Source organism: Arvicola amphibius, chromosome 4 (assembly GCF_903992535.2).
Source record: "Arvicola amphibius chromosome 4, mArvAmp1.2, whole genome shotgun sequence".
Lineage (NCBI taxonomy): Eukaryota > Metazoa > Chordata > Mammalia > Rodentia > Cricetidae > Arvicola > Arvicola amphibius.
The window spans coordinates 87417075-87438743 of record NC_052050.1 but is presented as its reverse complement, the minus strand read 5'-3'; the positions used below and the strand labels follow the sequence as shown (position 1 = coordinate 87438743).

General features: G+C 47.3%; 1 protein-coding gene across 1 annotated transcript in view; it reads left to right on the top strand.

Annotated features, from left to right (window-relative positions):
* Positions 1–21669, top strand: part of Sh3pxd2b (SH3 and PX domains 2B) — an 83524-nt gene that overhangs the window by 41354 nt on the left and 20501 nt on the right. Inside the window, exons 4-7 of the mRNA XM_038327157.1 lie at positions 1373–1449; positions 12122–12213; positions 12942–12967; positions 18992–19126. Coding sequence (XP_038183085.1) covers positions 1373–1449; positions 12122–12213; positions 12942–12967; positions 18992–19126 — 330 coding nt within the window. The remainder of the gene's footprint in view (positions 1–1372; positions 1450–12121; positions 12214–12941; positions 12968–18991; positions 19127–21669) is intronic.

The window sequence follows — 21669 nt, the reverse complement described above, 5'->3', positions numbered from 1 at the left end:
ACAGCAGGAAGCCTCGGCTGCCCAGAGCTGCACCGTAGCATCCTGCTGTGCCGTAGCACCACATTCCTTCCCAGTCATGAAGCCTCACAGGCTCGGGGCACTTCATTGGAGTCTAGATGGCAAACAGCGCTACTTGCAGAGGCCAGTGAAAATGAGGAGGGGGCTATTTGATTGTCACCGTGACTGGGCTGGGAAGGCCACCGGCTTGGATCTGGAGTTGAATTGAAAATGATGGGTTGGGGACAGTCCTGCCCTGGAAAGGGTGCCCCACCTAGAATCCCAGCAGAGCCTGCTGGCCACCCCCACCCCTACCCCAGTTCCCATGGGGATGGGTCATTGAGGAAAGCAGGTTGTCGACACTGTCCCTCTCTTCTGTGGGAGGACGTTTTTACGGTTCTAAAAACGATAAATATAATAGAAGCTTCAGGAGAAGCTTGGATGAGAAAATACTACCTGTGCCTGCCACTCAGAAGATGGGGCACTTTGGTGTATTAGCTTCTGGATTTTTCTTTTCTTGCAAGCATGGATAGATCAGAAAGGCACAGAGTCGTTAAAGAGCACACAAGCTCACAAGCTTGAACAGAGGCATGAGTGAGGGAAGGAAGGGGGACTGAGTTTCCGCTCTGAGCTGCCCATGCAGCCTGAGGGTCTTGGGTTGCACAGGCTCAGCGTGGAGGAGCCCTACCTGCAGGTGTCCTTCCACATGATTTCACACAAATGCAGATGCTAGAGAGGGGACCTCATGGGAGGAACAGGTAGAGGAGTGGTTATCAGAGCCTTAGAGAGTGGAGAGCCAGCATTGGGAGAGGGTGAGAGTGGCTATCCGTAAGAGAAGGCGTGGCTGCTGATACTGCAGCACAGCCTGGAGCCGCACCTGACAGCTACAAGATTGGGTTTTCAAAATAGCTGGTAGAGAGGCTTTGGGGTATTTCTGACAGGAATGAGAAAGCTGGAAGTGAGGGCTGTGCCAGTCATTCTGATCACTTTAATTGCACATATCCCTTTAATTGCCCATAAATATGTATGGCGACTGTGCTGTCTACTGTGTTTAGCCTGCTCCTGGTGTGGAGGTGTGGCTGAAGTGTAATTTCATCACAAAGCGTGTGCTTAGCATGAACAAGGCTCTGAATGCAATCCTTATAAAACTTAAAAAGCTCTCACCCATGAGACTCATTCTCCCTAGCCATTGTGCTACAGCAGCAGAGTTTGGAGGAACCCAGCTTAGCCTCAGCTACCCGAACTATCTCCCGGTGCAGCCTGAGGACAGCCAGGAATTTTGGGACCACTCAGGCCCTTCCCAGACAGCCACTTGGGGTGGCAGAGGGCAGGTCACTACTCCCTGCTAAGCTGAACGTGTTCTCATCTTCTGCAGGCAAAATCCTCTTCCGCCGCAGCCACATCCGGGACGTGGCTGTCAAACGCCTGATACCAATTGATGAGTACTGTAAGGTAAGCTGGGATGCTAGCACCATCTTCCCTCGTGGGTGTTCTGTTTGTTTTCCTTTCTGGGTGCCAAGTGTTCATGGGAAGGTGGGAAACAAAATAGAACAAAACATAAAATTCTCCATGCTACTATGGAATCAGCCCAAATCCACTTTCAGCGGCTGTGTGGTGTTACCCTGGGCATGAATGTTCCAGTCAGCATTCAACCCCCATTCTTGATGGAGCAGCTGGCCTCTTGCTCCCTGAATGTGCAGAGGGAGGCCTGCCTTTTGGTGATGTTAAACTGGACTGGATTGGGGTGCAGTGGTCGGGAAGGAAGCATGTTTTCATTTCCTTTGCTTTCTCTGTGAGGTGAGCATAGTCAGATCACAGGATGCAGGTGCCATGTGCCGTCACCGGTTGTGTCTGTAGCCAAAAGTGGAATTAAGAACGCACTTCCACTTGGGCTGGGGCGATGACTAAGTCAGCAAAGTGCTTGCGACACAAACATGAAGCCCTGAGTTTGACTGAGCACCTATTTTAAAAACTGTGAGTGGCATTTAGTGCCTGTCATCCTGAGCTTGGGAGTGGAGACAGGTATGTCCTGGGGGCTCCCTGGCCAGCCAGTCCAGTCAGCCAGCAAGTACTGGGTTCTGTGAGAGACCGTGTCTAAAAACCGAGGTGGAAAGCAGTTGAGAAAGGCACCCAATACCAACCACTGGCCTTCATCTGTACCATCTATGCACGTGTACACACAACATATACCATATGCACACACAAACACACACATCCACACGGAGGGGGAGATTCTGCTCACGCCAGCTTCAAATAAAAAGTAAAACTCTTAAAAAGGTACTCAACCAAAAGTGCAGGATTTATGCACTGAACTGCAAAGCATGGCCAAGCAAAGTTCAGAGAGCTCTAAGTAAAGCTGGCTATAGTCGTGATTGCCTGTATTCAGCACTGGAGGGAGAGAGCAGAACTCTCTGTGAGTTCAAGGTGAGCTTGAACTCATAGTTCTAGGTAGCCAGGCTTGTATACTGAGACCCTATCTCACAAACAAACAGAAACACTTTTAGCTAAATGGAAAAGCATGCCATACTCATAAGTTGAAGGAGTAGGAGTTTCAAAAGCAGCCATTCTTCTAAAAATTCTTTCAATCTGGACTTAATCCTATAGAAATCCAGCGTGCTTCCTAATGGTTGTCTTAGTTAGGATATCTACTGGTGTGAAGAGACACCATGACCATGGCAACCCTTATAAAGGAAACCATTTGATTGTGGTGGCTCTCTTACAGTTTCAGAGGTTCCGTCCATTGTCATCACGGCCGGAAGCATGGCAGCATGCAGGCAGACAGGGAGCTGGAGAGGTAGCTGAGACTCCTATACCTTGCACGCATCTCAGGAAATTGACTGAGACACCGGGCAATAGCTGAGCATAGGAAACCTCAAAGCCCACCCCCGCAGTGACACACTTTCTCCAACAAGGCCATACCCTCTCCAGCAAAACCATACTTCCTAATAGTGCCACTCCCCATGAGATTATGGGGGTTAATTCCATTCAAACTACCATAACGGGCTAACAAGATCAATTGTGTGTGTGTGTGTGTGTGTGTGTGTGTGTGTGTGTAAATGCAAACGACCTTGAACGACAAGTCACATTTGCCATTTTCTAGACTCCCTACAAGGCTGCAGTAACGCAGACTCTGTGGTGCTATCCCAGGATCCATGCGCAGATTAGGGCACAAAGCTGTGATCCAGGAGTAAATGTTCCAAAATGCTAGGCTGAGTGATAGACTCAGTGTGATGCAGAAACAGGTCGTAGAGGGGAGAGTTTTTAATACACAGGTGGGACAGCTAGCTACTGCATAGTTCGTTGCGGTGACAAATCATCACAGACTTGGGGTTTTAACAGCAGGACTTGGTTTTTTGTCACTTCTGAAAGCTAAAATGCAAGCAGCAAGGTCCCCCAGGCCTTGTCCTTGGCTTGTAGTTAGCTATCTGTGATCATATGGGACATGTTCTCTTTATGTACCTGCACCCTAATCCAGAGGATTAAGGCCCCCTGATGATTTTGTGTAACCTTCAATTACTTCCGTAAAGACCTGTCCCTAAGTACATAGATCCTGAGAGGCGAGAACAATGGATTTGAGGGTGAAAGGAGGTCACTGTTCAGCCCACAGCGTCTGTACACATGCAAAACTACAATGCACGTGAACCCTTACTGCACACTCTGTACAATAATCAACCCTAAAGGGGTAGCAGGAGCTCGAGAGATGGCTCGGTGAAGAAAGTGCTTGCTTCTGAAGCAGGGAAACCTGAGTTTGGATCCCCAGCACCCATGTAAAAAGCCAGATGTGACAGCACACATCTGTAATCCCTATGCTGGGGAGGAGAAGAGGCTTAGTGACCGTCGAGTTTAGCTGAATTGGTGATGTCTAGATTTAGTGGAACGTCATCTCAAATCCAGGTGATCAGTGAGTGATAGAGGAAGACATCCAGTTAGACTTCTGACCTGCACACACACACACACACCTGTGCACATGCACGTGAGTACATGTGCAAGCATGCACAGAATGAACCACAGCCCTAAATAAAAGAGCCAAAATTATAAAACTTTCAGAAAATAATGTGGAGGGAATCTTCATGACCCTGGTTTAAGCAACGAGTTTTTAAATGTGACACCAAAAGTAATAGTCCTTAAAAATTAAATTTGGTCAATTTAGCCATCATCAAACCTATTGACAAACTTCTCTGCTAAAAAATAAAATGCAAGCATAGCGGCAAACGCCTTTAATCCCATCATTTGAGAGGCAGAAACAGGTGGATCTCTGTGAGTTCAAGGCCATCCTGGTCTACAGAGTGAGTTCCAGGACAGCCAGGGCTACACAGGGAACCCTGTCTCAGGAAAACAAAATAAATAACACTACTAGAAAAATTAAAAGATGTGTCATAGACAGGGTGAAAATATTTGTGAATAACATTTGTAAGGGACTTACTGAGAATATATAAAGAACTCGTGGTAATTCCAGCATCTGGGAGGCAGAGGCAGGCAAATCTCTGAGTTTGATGTCAGCCTGGTTACAGAGTGAGTTCCAGGACAGACAGGGCTACACAGAGAAACCTTGTCTTAGGAAAACAACAACAAAAACAAACAAATAAACAAACAAAAAGCAACAAAAGAAAAAGCTTCCTAGAGCTCCAGAATAAAAAGACCTTGGGGAAGTGTTGTAGGAGGCCGCTAGTTAGTTCCCGGCTGCTCAGCCCCAAAATAACCACACAGAAACCGTAGTATTTGCAATACTGTTTTGCCAATAGCTTGAGCGTATTTCTGTCTAACTCTTATATCCCAAACCAGCCCCATCTCCATTAATCTGTGTATTGCCACAGATTAATGTGTGGCTTACTGGATAAAGTTCCGGGCATCTGTCTTCCTTGGGGCTCTATGACTTCTCTGTGACTCCGCCTTCTTCCAGCATTCAATTTAGTTCCCCCCACCACACTCCCCAACTACCCTATTACAGGCTCAAGCAGTTTTTTTTTTTTTATTACCCAATGGCATTCACAGCATGCAGAGGGGAATCCCACATCAGGGAAGAACTTCAGCAGGACCCTCACTCAAGAAGGGACAGGGATTCACTAAACTGTGAGCTGGTTGTGGTGGTGCACAACTTTAACCCCAGCACTCACGAAGCAGAGGCAGAAGAAGCTCTGTGACTTCAAGGCAGGCGTGATCTACAAAAAAGTTCAAGGCCAGCCTCTCTTACAAAGTGAGAGCCCTTTTCAACAATAAATTAAATAAAAATAAATAATAAGCACATGAAAAGATGTTTAGCGTTGTGAACCAGTGGAGTCATACATAAATTGTTACTAATCATGGGGCAGTTGTGCCGGACATTAGCAAGGGTCTGAAAAAGCTGGAGCCCTTTTCCCGGTGGGATATAAGATGAGAAACCACGTTGGGAAATAATGGGGCAGTTTCTGCAAGACTGAGACAGAGAAAGACCACAAATTTCCAGGCCAGTCTGGGTACATAACAGGAATCTGTTTCAACACACCCCACGAAACACGCGGTCAGCCCTGGGTCTACCCGTAAGAGAAAGCTTACGTCCGCATGGAGTCTTGGATGCAGACATTCCTAGTAACATTAAGTCATAATAGCCAAATGGAAGGAACAGTCTACAACTTGATGAGATCAAGCAATTAAATTTGGGCAGATTCTACGACCTAGATGGATCACAGACATACGATGCTAAGTGAAAGAAACCAGATGTCAAAAATGAGTGACCGGATGAAACACGCAGGTGGGTGGGTTTATGAACACAGAAAGCAGAGGAGCTCTTTCCTGGACCCAGGGACCGTGGGCGGGGAGAAGGGCTGCAAATTCGATGTTTTGTGGGAATGAGGCTAGAACTCTGTAATTTCCTAAAATACTGAACTGGGTATTTGCAGCGAGTAAGTTTATGGCATGTAAATTATACTGTAATAAATCTGAAAACTTCTATCCAAAAGGGGGCAGTTCAGGACAGATGGCCCCTCTTGGTCAGGCGTCATCTAGTAAGGGCTGGAAATCGCTCCTGATGGGGCTGTCTGCTCCTGCTCGGATGTGACCTTGTCCCATCCCTCCAGTCACTGTGCAAGATGGACGGACTTCCATATTCCTGTGTGTAGATGAGGAGAGAAGGCCTCGCGGCTACTCTTAGTAACAGTGTCAAGGGCTTGCAAGTTGAGCCCAGACACAGCACCTTGTGTTCCAATTACTGTCTGAAGAAAAAAAATGGGAGAAGTTGAAGGACCCGGGCCTGGATTGTGTCGCAGTGCTATGGTCTAAGTGCGGATTGAGAGTACTCCTCAGGTGTTCCCATGGATATTTGACCTTCAGTGTAGCGATGTCCAGGTGGCAGAGCCTGTAAGAACTAGACCTCATGCTGGTCTCAAGTGAATTAGTTTTCTCAAGAGCACGCTGTGGTAAAAACCAAGACTGTCTGGTGCTCTTGTTCCCTTCTGCATTTCTGTACCGTGTTGTGACACAGCCAGGGACTCTGGCCAGCCCCACAATTGTGAGCCAAATAAACCTCCATCTCATTAAGGACTAAGCCTCAATTACTTTGGTATAGTAACAGAAAACAAAGGTGGACAGACCCCTCCTTCCTAACTGTCACCTTCAGAGTGGTGGGGAGTCAGGGGCAAGTGCTTTGCTACTGCCTTCCACTCTCAGAGGAAAGTTCCCTGTCTCCCATGTCCCCTTTTAAAGCTATAAAGCCTGAAATTGCCATTCTGCAGGTAGCATCCCTTTGTCCAGGCCCCGTTGGCAAGAACTTTAGGTACTTAAGGTCACTTTGCCCTGCTGGAAAATTCCTGCCTGTACATTCGCAGAAGCTGCCCTCCTCTACCCACACCACCCCACCCTGCTCTCTCCCTAACACACCCGTCTCTCCATTTCCATCTGCACACATGCCCGGGGCCTCCACAACCTCTGGACGTATTATTCTGAGAAAGAAATTTTAGAACTTGGAGCGTAAGAGATACCAGCTGCCCGCAGCTGCCTGAGTTGTGGGACACTCCAGACGTCATGCATTAGCCACAAGGAAGAAACTGCTTAGGTTATACGAGCAGAGCCCTGCAACCAATCAGAAGAACAAAGCCGATATTTTGATATTTTGATTGCCCAGATTCCCTGGGTCAGCATCAAAGGACCTACCCTCTTTATAGGAGATAAACTGTCCCTTCTGTCACGAGACCTGCACTTTTCGTTCCATAAGCTGTTCCTAACGTTTAGACATCCGTTTGGGACATTGTCAGCTGACTTAAGGCAATGCGATCCATCACACTGAGCTTAATTTTAGTAGAAAATGATAATCTCCAACAGGTAGACTGGACCCTTGGTACCCAAACCTGACTGCCAGGTGTGAAGTGAAATGCAAGCCAAGTGCTCTGCCAGGCATAGTGGAAAGTTAGCATCACTCACAATTGTCACCAGATAGAAAATCTCCCGGGCACAGACCCCTGCGGGTTGGACAGGTTGACAGTGACACAGACAGTCCTTTGGATCATTGGGAAAGACCGGATTCCCGGATAAAGGGTCTCCGGATGGGGATAGGGATGCAGAAGATAACCAACTGCAGCCTCACAGCAGTGGGACCACTTCCAGGAGCTTAAAGTCATCACAGTAAGAGGCAGTGCTCTTCTTAGGAAATAAGTTTCCCATCTCTGGGAACAGAGGGATGTTTAAAGATATAAAAGGTACTGACCACAAGGAAGATGTATTTATTTGGCCACAGTTCATCTAAGAACTTACGTTTATAGAAAGACACAGTGAAAACATGACTCCCGAACCTGCCACAGTGATGAGCTTCTACTGTCACATGGCCTTATAAACAGCCACTCAGCTTGCTGTGGGGCTCATTGAAATACCAGCTGTCTGCCTGGCAGCACTTGGCATGAGCGGCTGCCCACCACAGATGCAGCATGTTCTGGGGCAGATCAGCTGAGCCCAGCTATAAAACCCTCAAGAAGAGACGCAGCCCCAGGGCACCATTATGAAGGACGTGAGACTGAGACACAGTCTCGCCAGCTTCTGTTAGCGCAGGGGCCGGAGTCAGAATATCTCTAGAATACGTCTCACTTCTCCAGTAGAGGAAGAACATCATTTCTAACAGTGGCGACGCTGATGACTGCAGACTGTGGGGTTGGTCTAAGACAGACGTGACTGACACTTTGAAAAACTCTTCTCTAGAATGAACTGGGTTTTGTTCAGAGTTTGTTACCAGAGATTTTTGTTTAGTTGGGTTTTTTTTATTTTGACACTGTCTCACTATGTATCTCTGGCTGTCATGGAGCTCACTACGTAGACCAACCTGACCTCAAACTCACAGAGATCCGCCTGCCTCTGCCTCCCGAGTGCTGGGATTAAAGGATGCTAAACAGGTGCTCTGTCACTAAACTACACCTCTAGCCCCAGGACATCAGAGTACAGCCTGGTCTTGCTCATTTCCTGTTGCCATAACAGAATGTCTGAGACTGGATATCTCATAAGAAAGAAAGATTTCTGTTGGTTCATGGTTCTGGAAGCTGGGAAGTTGTAGATGCAGTGCCAGCAAGGACTTCTTACGTATTCCCAACTCGTGGGAGAAAACAAAAGCAAAATATGGCCGACAGGCTTGATTGATAGATAGCAGTGCATTGTCCGTCCAGAGCAAAGCCTCACTCACTAGAGAAAGCATTAGTTTATTTTTGAGAGTTCTGCTGAGGAGCCCATTGCTGTTAGAGACTAGATAGATGTAAGGTGTCTATATGCCACAGCAGGACACGGCACAGTTCAGTGGGCATCTTATCACAACTCCCTGGGCAGCAGGTGTCCTGGGCAGAAGGATGACCACTCACCACCTAGAATTAGAAAAAGGAGAGGCATCAAAGAGGGAGGTGGAGCAGGAGAGTGTGGCCCTTCTTCCTGGCAAAGGTCAATCCTGGTGCCAGATGCAGAGTAGGAGATGCTTCATGGCAAGTCAGAATGATCAACAAGGGGCTGGAGAGATGGCACAGTGGTTAAGAGCACGGAATGCTCTTCCAGAGGACCTGGGTTTGATTCCCTGTACCTACACTGTGACTCACAACTATGACTCCAGTCACAGGATATCCAATGTCCTCTTCTGGCTTTCATGGGCACTGCACACACTTGGTGGACGGATATACATGCAGGCAAACATTCACATACATGAAATAAAAGTAAATAAAGTCTCAAAAAATTATCAACAAGCAAGCCATATGGGGTGGAGAGAGGACAATGACCACGGAGGGGGCTTCCAGCACCATTGCCCTCCTCACGTTATATCTTTCCACTTTCAGTTTGTGGAAGTAGCTTAGAGCTTGGGTCAGAAACTCACTGGAGAGATGGCTCAGTGGTTAAGAGCACTGGCTGTTCTTCCAGAGGACTTGGGTTCTTGGTAAATATATATCACCTGTCCTGTCGTTTGTCTAGGTTTATTTCTTTATGTCCATAGCCAGGACTTTCAAGGGTCTCCCCTGATCAAACCTGATCTCTATCAACCTTGAATTAATCCACAGCCTTTTCATTTTCTGTGGAAACAAAAGCATAACCCCTTCCCCCATGAAATACAGTTTTTGACTTCCATTTTAAAGTTAAGGCATCCCTGAAGTATCTAGGCTGACGTGATTCAGCAGCCCCTTACAGTCCCATGTCTCTCAGAAGCTGTTGTTATCAGCAGTCAAGAAATTCAGAGTTGCCGGGCGGCGGTGGCGCACGCCTTTAATCCCAGCACTCGGGAGGCAGAGGCAGGAGGATCTCTGTGAGTTCGAGACCAGCCTGGTCTACAAGAGCTAGTTCCAGGACAGGCTCCAAAGCTACAGAGAAACCCTGTCTCGAAAAACCAAAAAAAAAAAAAAAAAAAAAAAAAAAGAAATTCAGAGTTAACAAGGTGCCATACAGGATCCAGACTCCTGTGTATTTTCCATCTCTATGTGGATTATCATTTTTATATTATTTTATTCTCTCTTTAAAGACTGTATTATTTATAAACTATCTTTTCTATGACTTTATATACCCATTTTCTTTTCTTTTAAACCTTCACACATTTTTAAAACACACTGTGACCTGTTTAGAGGTTTTGTTCATCTGAATCTGTTTTTACTGAGTACCTGTGGCATTCTCGGACCATGTCAGCCACCATACATAACTCAGCTTAGCACATGGCGCTGGCACATAGCACTGGTGGCTGGCTCCAGCCCACTGGCAGCAGCCGGTAGCTGCACCTCTGTACAGAGAGCACTGGCCCACCTGAGAAAACTGCAGGACTAGAAAACCACATCTGGCTCCTTGTCCAGAACTTTTCATAGCTTTCTCAGACCATGTTTGGATATTTGAGCCCCCATGTTGGACACATGTAAACGGATTTTTCTTTGGACCACCAGCACACAAAAAAATGGCATGGAGTTAATTATGAAAGCTCAGCCTATAGCTTAGGCTTGTTTCTCTAGCTCTTATAACTTAAATTAACCCATTCCTATTAATCTATGTTTTGCCTTGTGGCTTTTTAACCTCTCTTCCATCTTGTACCTCCTGTTTCCTCTCCATGTCTTCTGGTGTTGCTCTCCTGCCTAGACTCATCTCCCCTTCTCTCTATCTGGGAAAGGTTAGTCCCACTTAACCTTTTCCTGCCTAGCTATTGGCCATTCAACTCTTTATTAAACCAACCCGAAGGCACCTTGGCAAACACTCATCTTCACAGTATAGAAAAAGATTATTCCAGAACACCCTTCACACAACACCATGGCTATAGGAGCAGAGATCAGCTCTACCACGAACCTTTTGCACCTCCATCTTACTGGTCCAGAACCCGCTCTAGGAGAGGAGGGGACCTTAACTCAATGTTTGTTGAACTGTGGTGTTCTTTCTCTGTGGTGCCATCTCTGTGGTGAGCACTGGACAAAGAAGGTACCTGTTAAATCCTTGACTGAATACTTGTTTGTAGGTCAGCAGACAGAACAAATGCCCTTGGCCTCCTTTGTCCTTACCTCACCTCATGCAGCCTGCCGGTAGATGTAGCCTGGCTCTGTTGTAACCCACCTGAGCCATTCTGCCAGTGGCTAGGAACTGGCCCATGGGAGGCTGACATGCTCAGCCTCCGTCATTCTGGAAACTTCCATCCAACCTATATCAATGTCAAGATTTATAGCTTCAGCTTGGGAAATTCAGACATGTGTTGGACACACTCCAGATGTTCTCCAGTGGTGTGGTAGAGATGGCAGACAGCAGAAGATGGTAGGTCAAGATGAAATGAATGGCATTCACACTGTTAGTGAAAGCATCACTTTCTAAAATATCATGTACAGTGTGGCCAGGACTGTGTAATATGAACATATAGTGTTTGCACATATGCACATATGTGTTATCTCCATACATCTCGGAGAATGCATGTGCATATGTGTATGTTCACTAAGCCAGAGACATTATCATTACCAGGAAACTTGTTAAAATGCCCGATCCCATACCTCACCACAGGCCTGCTAAATCAAAAGCTCTGGTGGGCCCCAATCTATGCTTTAGAAATTCTGTAGTTGGTTTTGTTTGTTTGTTTACTTTTTGTAAACAAACACCACCCAGCTCCCAAATAAATACATGAGTGGCTAGCCTTAGCTTGGCTTGTTTTAGCTAACTTAAATTATCCCATTTCTCTTTAACTACATTTTTCTTCTGGACTTTTTACCTTTCTTTATTGTGTGTGTGTGTGTGTGTGTGTGTGTGTGTGTGTGTGTGTGTGTGATATCTGCCTTCCTTCCTTTCTCCCTAGCTGGCTGTGTGGCTGACCCCTGGCATCCTCCTCTCCTTCCTTTCTCACTCCTTGCTCTTCTCTCAAGCCTAGATTTCTCCTCCTATTCATTCTCTCTGCATGGCAGCCCTGCCTATCCCTCTCCTGCATAGATATTGGCTGTTTAGCTCTTTATTAGACTAATCAGGTGTTTTAGGCAGTCAAAGTAATACAGCTTTACAGAATTAAACAAATGCAACATAAAAGCATGCAACACATCTTTGCATCATTGTACCAAAACCTAACAAATGTAGCACATCTTAGACTAATATTCCACAGCAGAATCCCCCTCTGCAATCCTAATGCCTGCCTGAGTTTGAGAAGCGCTGGTGACAGCCTTCTCCTTCCTTGGGCTCACCCGTGTCTCTGCTCTAGGCCCTGATCCAGCTGCCCCCCTACATCTCTCAGTGTGATGAAGTGCTGCAGTTTTTTGAGACAAGACCTGAGGACCTGAACCCTCCCAAAGAGTAAGTTGGTCTGTGGGCTTCCCCAGGGGAAACCTCCCTCCCTCTTCCCCTCCTGCTGTCCTTTCTGAACCACAGGGACCCAGAGGCAGCAGAGTATAAACTAAGCCAGAGTTCATTGTCTTGGCCCCTATAGGACCTCACTGCCTGCAGCCAGCATAGGCACTGGTACATGGGTAAGGATGGTCCCATCTAACAGGAACTAGAACCTGGCTAAGCGTCCCTAATCCAGTTCTTCTACACTACCACCATGCTTATCAAAGAGTGCTATGGCTGAGTAGACTGAGACTCTTTAATAGGGGCTCCACTCCCCCAAATGCATAGAAAACTTGGTCCCAGGATCTGAAGCACTTATCAGATAAAGGAAGAATCAAAGAGGAGTCTTTCTTAGAAGAAACCTGGGTTCCTGGGGTGGGCTTGGATTCGTTAACTCACTGAGGATGCTGTGGGATAGAGACTGCTAGCGTCCTAATGGAATCAGCTCAATATATAGCACAGAGGATGCTGTGAGATAGAGACTGTCAGCATCCTAATGGGAATCCCAGCTCAGTACCTAACACTGAAGGTGCTGTGGGATGGAGACTGTCAGCATCCTAATGGGAATCTCAGCTCAGTACCTAACACTGAGGATGCTGTGAGCTGTGAGATGGAGAGTCTCAGCATCCTAATGGGATCAGATCAGAACGTAACAAGGACTAACTGGCTCTCTCTCACCCCTATCTACTATACAGGGAGCCTATTGGGAAGAAGAAATCGGGTAAGCATATATTCCATTCTCTTCTTTTCATTCCTGCCATGTAGTTGGGTTCTGCACTATGAACACCACAATGAATGGTAGGTGGATGGATGGATGGATGGACAGACAGAAGGATACATGGTTAGATGAATGGTAATTGGTATGTAGTTGGATGCATGCGTGAATAGACAGATAAAGAAAGGATGGATGGGTAGTTTCGTATGTGGGCGATTGAATGGATGAGCTGATGATTGATAATTAACTAATACCTGGCCCCGTCTCCCAGAAGAAGGATTTGAGGCTGTTTTATCCCTTGACAAACTACTATGAAGTGGATGAGATGAGCGTGCCCTTGTGGCATGGGAAGACAAATGTCTTCCTAACCATGCTGCAGAGGGTTCTGTGCCTCCATTCCACTTTATACAAAGCAGTGTGGACACTCGGAGCCTTTTCCAGTGCTGGGAGGGGGGGATGAGATAATACGGGGAGAGGTAAGGTGATAGAGGCCCTGAAGCATGGGGACTGAAGGTGAGCTTTCCAAAGAGAGAAGGGAATCCTAGGCTGGGAGGACAGCAAGCGTTGAGGGAGGGAGATGAAGTTCGCTGCAGATCTGGTCCTTTGACAGCCTCAGCTCTGGCTGGCCTCTCAGCTTCCTTCAGTCCACTGTTCTTGGCAAACAGACATGGTGCCTGTCATTCAAGCCTTGCTGGGCTCCTTTCTCACACGGGAAGCTTTCTTCAGCTTCTCTGTTCTCAGGGTGATGCCACTCTTCCAGCAGAGGTGGCCATGGAAAAGAGAAGGTGGACCTGGGGGTGATACATGCCTGTGCATTCTAAAAACAAGGTCACAAGGCCAGCTCTTCTTAATACCCATGCTCCTCCTGGCTGCTGCAGCCCAGAGCCCTGCCCTCTGATCTCCTTGAACACCCAGGAAGTTTGAGGAACTCCACGCATGGGAAGGGGGAGGTGCAGGCAGAGATTCCAGAAGTGAAAACTGATGAGCTTACCTCAGTTTCCTCATGCATGACATCCAGGTCTGGGGTATGGCTCAGTGGTAGGTAGAACACTTGCTGAACATGCCCAAGGCCCTGGTTTCCATTCAAGCACACACATGTACACATGTGTACACACACACAAATGATAATGTGTTTTATAGGATTATCAGAGGCTCTATAGTAGTAGATGTAAAACACTTTAATAGTAATATCTAACTGGTGCTGTTTCATACCACACAAGCTAGATATCTCTGGGGGCAGGGCCACCTTTCCGGGGTTTTGGTCTCCTTTTCCTGCTAGGAACAGGGACTGGGTCAGCTTTTCAGGCCTCTAGGCTGATTATGGTGGAAAGTGAGGACAGAAGCCATGCCTCGTACATTTTTCCTTGAAGCACAACTTCTGGGATCTGCCCCAGCCCCGTGTGCTCACTGACTGCATCTGGCTCTCCTTTGGCGTTTAGTGGGCACTGGCCACAACCGTGGCATCCTGCTTAAGCTGCAAATGTCCCTCAGCCAGGGATAATGACACATTTCTTTTCTTAGCAGAGAGCAGCTGCCTCAGGGCTGGTCTCAGAATTTCCGGCTTTGAGTATGCAAAGACTCCCCTAGAAGGAGCCGGAGAGGAGAGAGGGAGTGGGCAGCTCTGGTTAGTGAAAATAGGAGTGTCCGGTTGGAACAGGCTTGAAAGAGGGGACCTGTCTGGAAAAGAGAGCCCAGGCTCTAATTTGTGGTGACCGTGGTTGACATCACTCACCTGCAATGATGGGGCTCAGGTTTATGTATAGTCCCACTAGCTTGAACGTGGCACCTTCTTCATTCAGACTCTGAACCCTTGAAGGGTTCCTTCTTTTTCTGGCCAGTGGACACTGCCTTGATTTTACAGTCAGTCTTCTGGATTGAATTTTAAAGAGATTCCAATTAAAAACAGACCTTACTCCCACATTTTCAGAGACATACTCTGGATGGGAGAAGGCTTGTCTGTCCCTGGCGCTGCCTGGTCACAGCCAGCTGGCTCCTGCAGACTTACTCATGTGGCCTCAAATTCTGCTCATCCTAAAAAACAAAAACAAAAAAAAAAAAAAAAAACAAAAAACAAAACTCACCACAGTTGAGCAGGTCATCTGATGGCTTGCAAGAATTTTTCTTCTTGATTTTTGCTTATTTATAGCTTCTTCCAGCAAGCCTGGCAATTTAGTAAACTTATGGAAGAAAAAAAAATCCTCACTTTGGCATTACTCATCGTTTTAAAAATTCAAGACATGTCATCAGAAAGAAAAACCACCTAACTCAAACGTTTATCTGGCAGAGTAGACACTGTGTGGCTTGAGAATACTTTCAGCGGTAATGACAAAAACCACCCTTCTGCTGTCGATTCCTTGGTCATGTGATATAGCCTAGGGCTCTTGATTTAGAACCTATCTGCCTCAGATGTTCCTGGTACCAATTATAAACAGGCTTAGTTGCAATATCATAGTCTACCAGTAGGGGTCCCTACGTGGCTCCTGAGTCTCCTTTAAGGTTCCCAGTCTAATCACATGATACCAGGACTCTTGTCCTTAGTGTTGATAAGTGGGATGTTCTGAGTAAAATGCAGACAACTTGCTCTGGAAGGAGCACTGTAAAGCAGTTCCTTGCTCTTGCTTCTGAAGAAAACCCCAGCCAAAAAACTGCAGTCTGAAGCCCAAAGCCACAGCCCTGAGCCTTGTGCCCTGCAGTGCTCTGCTCACACAAACGAAGGCCTACACTCTGCCCTCTGGGTTTCCTGACTCTGTCACTCAGTATACACTAAGCTCTTACTGCGTCCCTGGCAGTGATGGGTCCCCAGGGAACGTCAAGGCAAACAGATACATAAGCAACATAAAATAAAAGGGGAGAGATGGCCAGTGGTGGTGCATGCCTTTGATCCCAGCACTCGGGAGGCAGAGACAGGTGGATCACTGAGTTCAAGGCTAGCCTGGTCTACACAGTGAGTTTCAGGAGAGCCAGGGATGCACAGAGAAACCCTGTTGGTTGGGGTGCGGACAGGGGATATTTGATATTTGCGAAGACAGGAAGTCATTTAGATCTGAGGCTTTAAATATTCTTTCTTCCGTTTGGATATTTAGTGAGCCCTATTAGGTACCAGTCATAGTCTAGACCATGAATTGATAAACTTTTTTTCTAAAGGGCCAAGTAAATATATAGATAATTTACATATTACGGGTCACATGCAGTCTGTCACTAACAATAATATATTATTCCTCTCTCTCCTCCTCATCTATGAACACTTTCAGAATCCTTCATAGTAGATAGTGCTAGAGAGATGACTCAGCAATTAACAGCACTTGCTGCTCTTATAGAGGACCCAGATTGCATTTCCAGCCCCCACATGGTCTGGGCTCACACAGCTCTCTGGAGCTGCAGTTCCAGGAATCCAGTGTTCTGTGGGCATCAGGCAGATACTTGGTACACATACACCCATGTAGACAAAATACTCATGCACATAATATAAAATAAATAAGTAAAACAATTTTAGAAACCTGCAAACCAGAAACAAGTCCCTGGATTCCTGCTAGAACATAGGCATCTGAGCCAGAACAGGAAAACCTACAACAGGCCATTTAGGCCAGGAGAAATGAACAGGTGAAACGGGGCAAGCTTCTCTCCATAAGGGCACCAAACAGGTGCTTCTGCTTCTAAATTTATACCCACTGACTCTAAATCTCATCCCTTACCAAGTGTTCAGTGTAGCCAGCCAGAAGTTAGCCCTCTTGTTCCTATAGAGTAATGAGAGCAGAAGGTAAGTAACCTTCTGCCCTCTGGAGTGAGGTGGGGGGAATATGTTCTGCTTGGCTACCAGGGGCAGGTCAGGCAGGGCTTTGCAAACATTGGACTTACTGCCTGAAGAATCAAGAATCATGGTGGACTGAGGTTGGCAGCAGGGAGCCAGTTAGGAGTCTAACACTCGGGGGTTCCCATTAGAATGAGGACTTTCTGGTCCTCAAGGGGGCTCTCCTCAGGGCAGACTCTGATTTGCTCTGTTCACCTTAAAAACAAAGAACCTTCATTTGCAGTGGCCAGGACCCCAGAGAGCCAGCATTTCAGCTCACTGACTCCTTGCACAGGGTCCTGGAGAAGCAGAACACATCAGGTTAGCCCGACAGGAGCTTCTCTACAAGGTCATGGTCCAGTAGGGCCAGGCCAGCTTTGTCTCAGACCCCAGCCTATATGGCTGTCTGGCTTTGGTGAACTGTTCACCTGTGAGTAGATAGTAGTTGACCGAGAGCTAGGATTGGTGACAATAACCGTTGAGAAATGCAAAGAAAGGACACGGCCAAGGAAAGAAAGCCAGAAGACCTCAGACACTGCCTCCTTCCCTGTCGTCCTTCATCTAGTTCCACACCTGGCTGTGTGGTGCAGGACAATTCACTTACTGTCCTCAGCCTCTTTTCTTACCTATAACAGGCAGTGCCCACTTCAGGCGCAATGAAGCTGGAGAGGTTTGCGGTGGCCCACAGCCCATGAGAGGCATTCTTTTGCAGGCTTCCTCCCATCCAGCCTTCTCTGGCAACCCCATCCTGTATCCCTTCTCTCCCGTCCCCTCATGGTCCCTCCACTCAGGTGCAGGTGGCTAGGGTGGTCCCTGCTCAGATGCCTTCTTTCCATCCCACAGCAGGAAAGGGTCGGTGGCCAGAACCTGCTCACAGAGCCAAGAAGCAGGCCTGCCCCCACATGCTATGCCGGCCCCTCCTCTCTGACGTCTCTGAACTGAGCTGTTCCTTTTAAGTCTTCTGTGTTGCATTTTTGTGTGCATACCCATCTGTCTTGGTGGGTAGCAGAAGTGCACAACTCCAGGGTGTGACACACACACTGCTCACCAGGGAAGCCATCTGCCTGACAGCTCTTCCCACGCCTTTTCCTTCTGGGAAAATCTACACTTATCAAGTCTCACTGCCCAGCTCCAATGCCACCGCTGCCTCTTGCCTGACAACTTTGCACCCTCAGCCTGAAGTGCTTTTCCCCAGCCTCTGCCTCTGCCTCTCTCTACACGACAGTCAGTCGCTTGTCTAGCTCGAAATCTTGCTATTCATTTCATAGAACTCTTTTTCTTTTTAGATTTATCTACTTATTTTATATATACAAGTGCTGTATCTGCATGTATGCCAGAAGGCACTAGATCCCACTATAGATGGTTGTGAGCCACCATGTGGTTGCTAGGGATTGAACTCAGGACCTCTGGAAGAGCAGTCAGTGCTCTTAACCTCTGAGCCACCTCTCCAGCTCCCCCTTCATAGAATTCTTAATCAACTCCTCAGGATTGAAAAATCCAAACTTTTCAAGCCCCTGGCCTCCGACCAGTGTTTTCCGGAGTGCCACACCCTCCTGGCAGAACTCTGCCTCCCAGCCTCAGCTTGTTCCTGAAGGTTCCCAGGCCTTCCCCCACCATGGGAGACTCTCCCTGCCCTGCTTCTCCGTAGCTCTGCTTTCTATCACTCCTTGGGAAGTCTGACTGACCACTAATTTGGTAGAACTTTGCCTTTCCTGTTCATTCTCTGTCCTGCCGTGCTGGATATCTCCAAACTGATACTTATATGATTTGATCTCTAGTATGTATGTATGTGCGCATGTATGTTTATGTAAATGTATACTTTCCATATGTCTATCCCCCCCATTACTTGAGACTGGCAGTCATCCATTTTTGTGCCTGTGGACCCCAACAGAATCTGTGGTGTGTCTCTGGAGACTGATGAGTTTATAGGTGAGGGATTTAGGGTGAGGTTGGGTGGATGGTGGCCTCAACATTTAAACCATCCTCTTGAGTTCCCCAAGCAGCATGTGCCACATCTTACTCACTTGGAACCGCTGGGAATCCCAGTGCTCTCGGCAGATGTTGGTGGCTGAGTGAGCAAATGAACGAGAGGATGAAAGGATGGGGAGTTGGGACATGAGACAAATCTTGTAGCAAAGACTCTCTGCTTAGGAAGTCCCCTGACCCAGCCTTTCCTCTGGTTCCTGCTCCTCCGAGCATGGACAGGCACTAATGGGATGTCCGATGGCATTTGCTGTCCACAGGGAGTGACCTAACCTCGGTGGACCCCATGGTCCTGGAGCAATATGTGGTGGTGGCAAACTATCAGAAGCAGGAGAGCTCAGAGATCAGCCTCAGTGTGGGCCAAGTTGTGGACATCATAGAGAAGAATGAGTCAGGTAAGGACCTGGACCACCTCCCCCACAGCCTGTATCATCACCAAGCCCCACAAACCAGGAGCATGTGGAAACTCCAGATAAGTAGATCAACCTGGCCTGGCTCCCCAGAGAGCCACACAGGGCACATAACCACTGCCTCGGCAGCCTGTTGGGTCCGATGTCACCACTATTCTGACTCTACCATAAACATCCCTTCTGGTTTTCAAGTACTTGTCAACAGAGTCAGTCGCTCCATTAAGAGTTTTCTTGTTAATTTCCCTTGGGAGCCCTCTAGAAGTCTGAAGATCTGAGAGAGATGACTGTAATTCCAGCACTTGTGGAATTTTACATAGAGAGACTATGTCTCAAAAAAAAATAGAAGAAACTGTTCAGAGAGGATGGGCATCTGTCTGTCCCCTCGCCAACCTCATCCCAGGACCACTGGTCACATCCGTTGGTGGGGTGATTGAGACGGGGGCCTGAACTCTACACTGCCCATCAATCCAGGTTGCTTCATGTCTTTGGCCACTAGTTTTGTTATTCACGAAACACAGAAAACTCTCAAAGAGTTGTTGAAAGAGTAAGCACTCTAGTGTAGAGAGAGCGCCTCAGCCTGAACTCGGCACACGGCATGTGCTCCAGAAATGCGTTTCCTTCCCTCTTCCTCCTCCCTTAGCTCCATAGCAGCTATCACACCATGCAGAAAAAGCAGGAAAGGAGCAGCCCCTTTCCCCACTGGGTTCCCAGTGGCTCATTATTTGCTAGGGACCATGCTCTATGGTAGCCTGAAGGCCAATTATGTCCACGTAACCATGGAAAGACGATGTTTCCAGCATCCTTCAAGTTACCATTACTCATGTTAATCGTGAGACCAGTGTTAGCCAATCAGACCCGACTTTGCAATCTAGTAATGGTCCCTGTTTCCAAGAATACAGGAAGACGGTGTTTCCGACATCCTCCATGCCATGTCACCATTAGTCATGAGGCTGCTGTTAGCCAGCCAAACCTCCATGATTATGCAATCTAGAAGCTTTGATGACTAGAAGGAAATACTGCTCCAACATCATCTCCGTGTCCCGTGCTCTGCCTCTCCCAAGGTCATGTCTGTGACTGTGGAAGATACGGGGATTTCTCCGGCAACAAGCAGCACTCACTCACTTCTTCAGTGAGCCCTGAAGGTCCTTTAGTCCAATTCTGTCTTGACACTACCCACCTAGTGGTAGCATTTTCTTAGCCAGGTACAAGCCCAGTTGTTCTGCCTGCACTTCTTACAACTGGCTATCAAGCATGGTTCACACAGCTCCTCACCATCTCTCAGTCTCTTAAGTAGCCTATCAGACCAAGAGAAGCCTGCTTGCAGGGTCAGTGTCAAGGATGCTCAAAAGGATATAGGTGCGGGGATGCACAGGCAAGTGGTGGAAGAGACACTGCCCTTCCCTGCCCTCTATGGGTGCTGCCCTCCAGGAATGCCTGTGCTCAGCAAACTCTCCAAACCCCCGGGTTCTCAGAGATTTTACTGTGGAGGCACAGCTGGCAGCTGTGTTGACCTGTGATTGAATAACAGGGGTCAGATCAAATGCTAATAGATACTGGGGAAGCCAGGCAGGCAGCTCAGCCAGATGCTGCTTGGCCTCTGTGTCATATTCCAGAGTATGGGGTAGGAATGCTTCTAAAACCGGATTTTATAACCTATTATCAAAGTAGATCAGATAATTTAATTTCTTTATAGCCAGCAGCTCCAAGGTGAAAAAGATTAGAGCTTATTTTTAGCTTCTATGACTTCCCTTGGGGGAGGGAAATCCTCACTCCCATGCTTGCGTTAGTCAGGAAAAGGAAGCAGGTAAGAGAAGGTCAGAGAGAGACTGCATCCCAGTCTTCTGAGGCCTAAGGGGCCCCAGTACTGTTCTAGCCACGCAAGTCACAAAAGCTATGGGCATAGTGACCCGTGGATGGAAACTAAAGAACACACATCATCTCACAATAATCCCTGTGCCATAGCTGAATGAACCAGATTCCAAGTGACTCGTCATTTGCCCCCAGGTCTCGCAGGCTGTGGAGCTGGACTTCCACTGTTCCTAACTCTATGGTTTTCTAGTTCCCAAGAGAGATGTGTGCAGATTGTATGACAAGGAGATACCAGGGGACAGGAAGAAAGGAGTGGCCATTCCCTGGGCCACCAGGATGCATGTGAGACAGGAAGTTATATTGAAAAGATAATGTGCCAGTCCCTTATATAAACAGCCAGAGTGTTTGCTTTTGACCACACAACGTCCGTATACTTTATATCCTCTCTAGGTGGCATGATGCTTCCTGTAATGTGGGTACCACATGAAAAGTTACTTTACTGTTTGTTTAAAGCAGAGGTTCTCAAACTGTGAGTCGCGACCCTTTTAGGATCACATATCAGATGTCCTACATATCAGATATCCACATTATGATTCATAATAGTAGCAAAATTACAGTTATGAAGTAGCAACAAGATAATTTTATGGTCGAGGGTCACCACAGCATAAGGAACTATATTAAAGGGTCACAGAATTAGGAAAATTGAGAGCCTCTGGCTT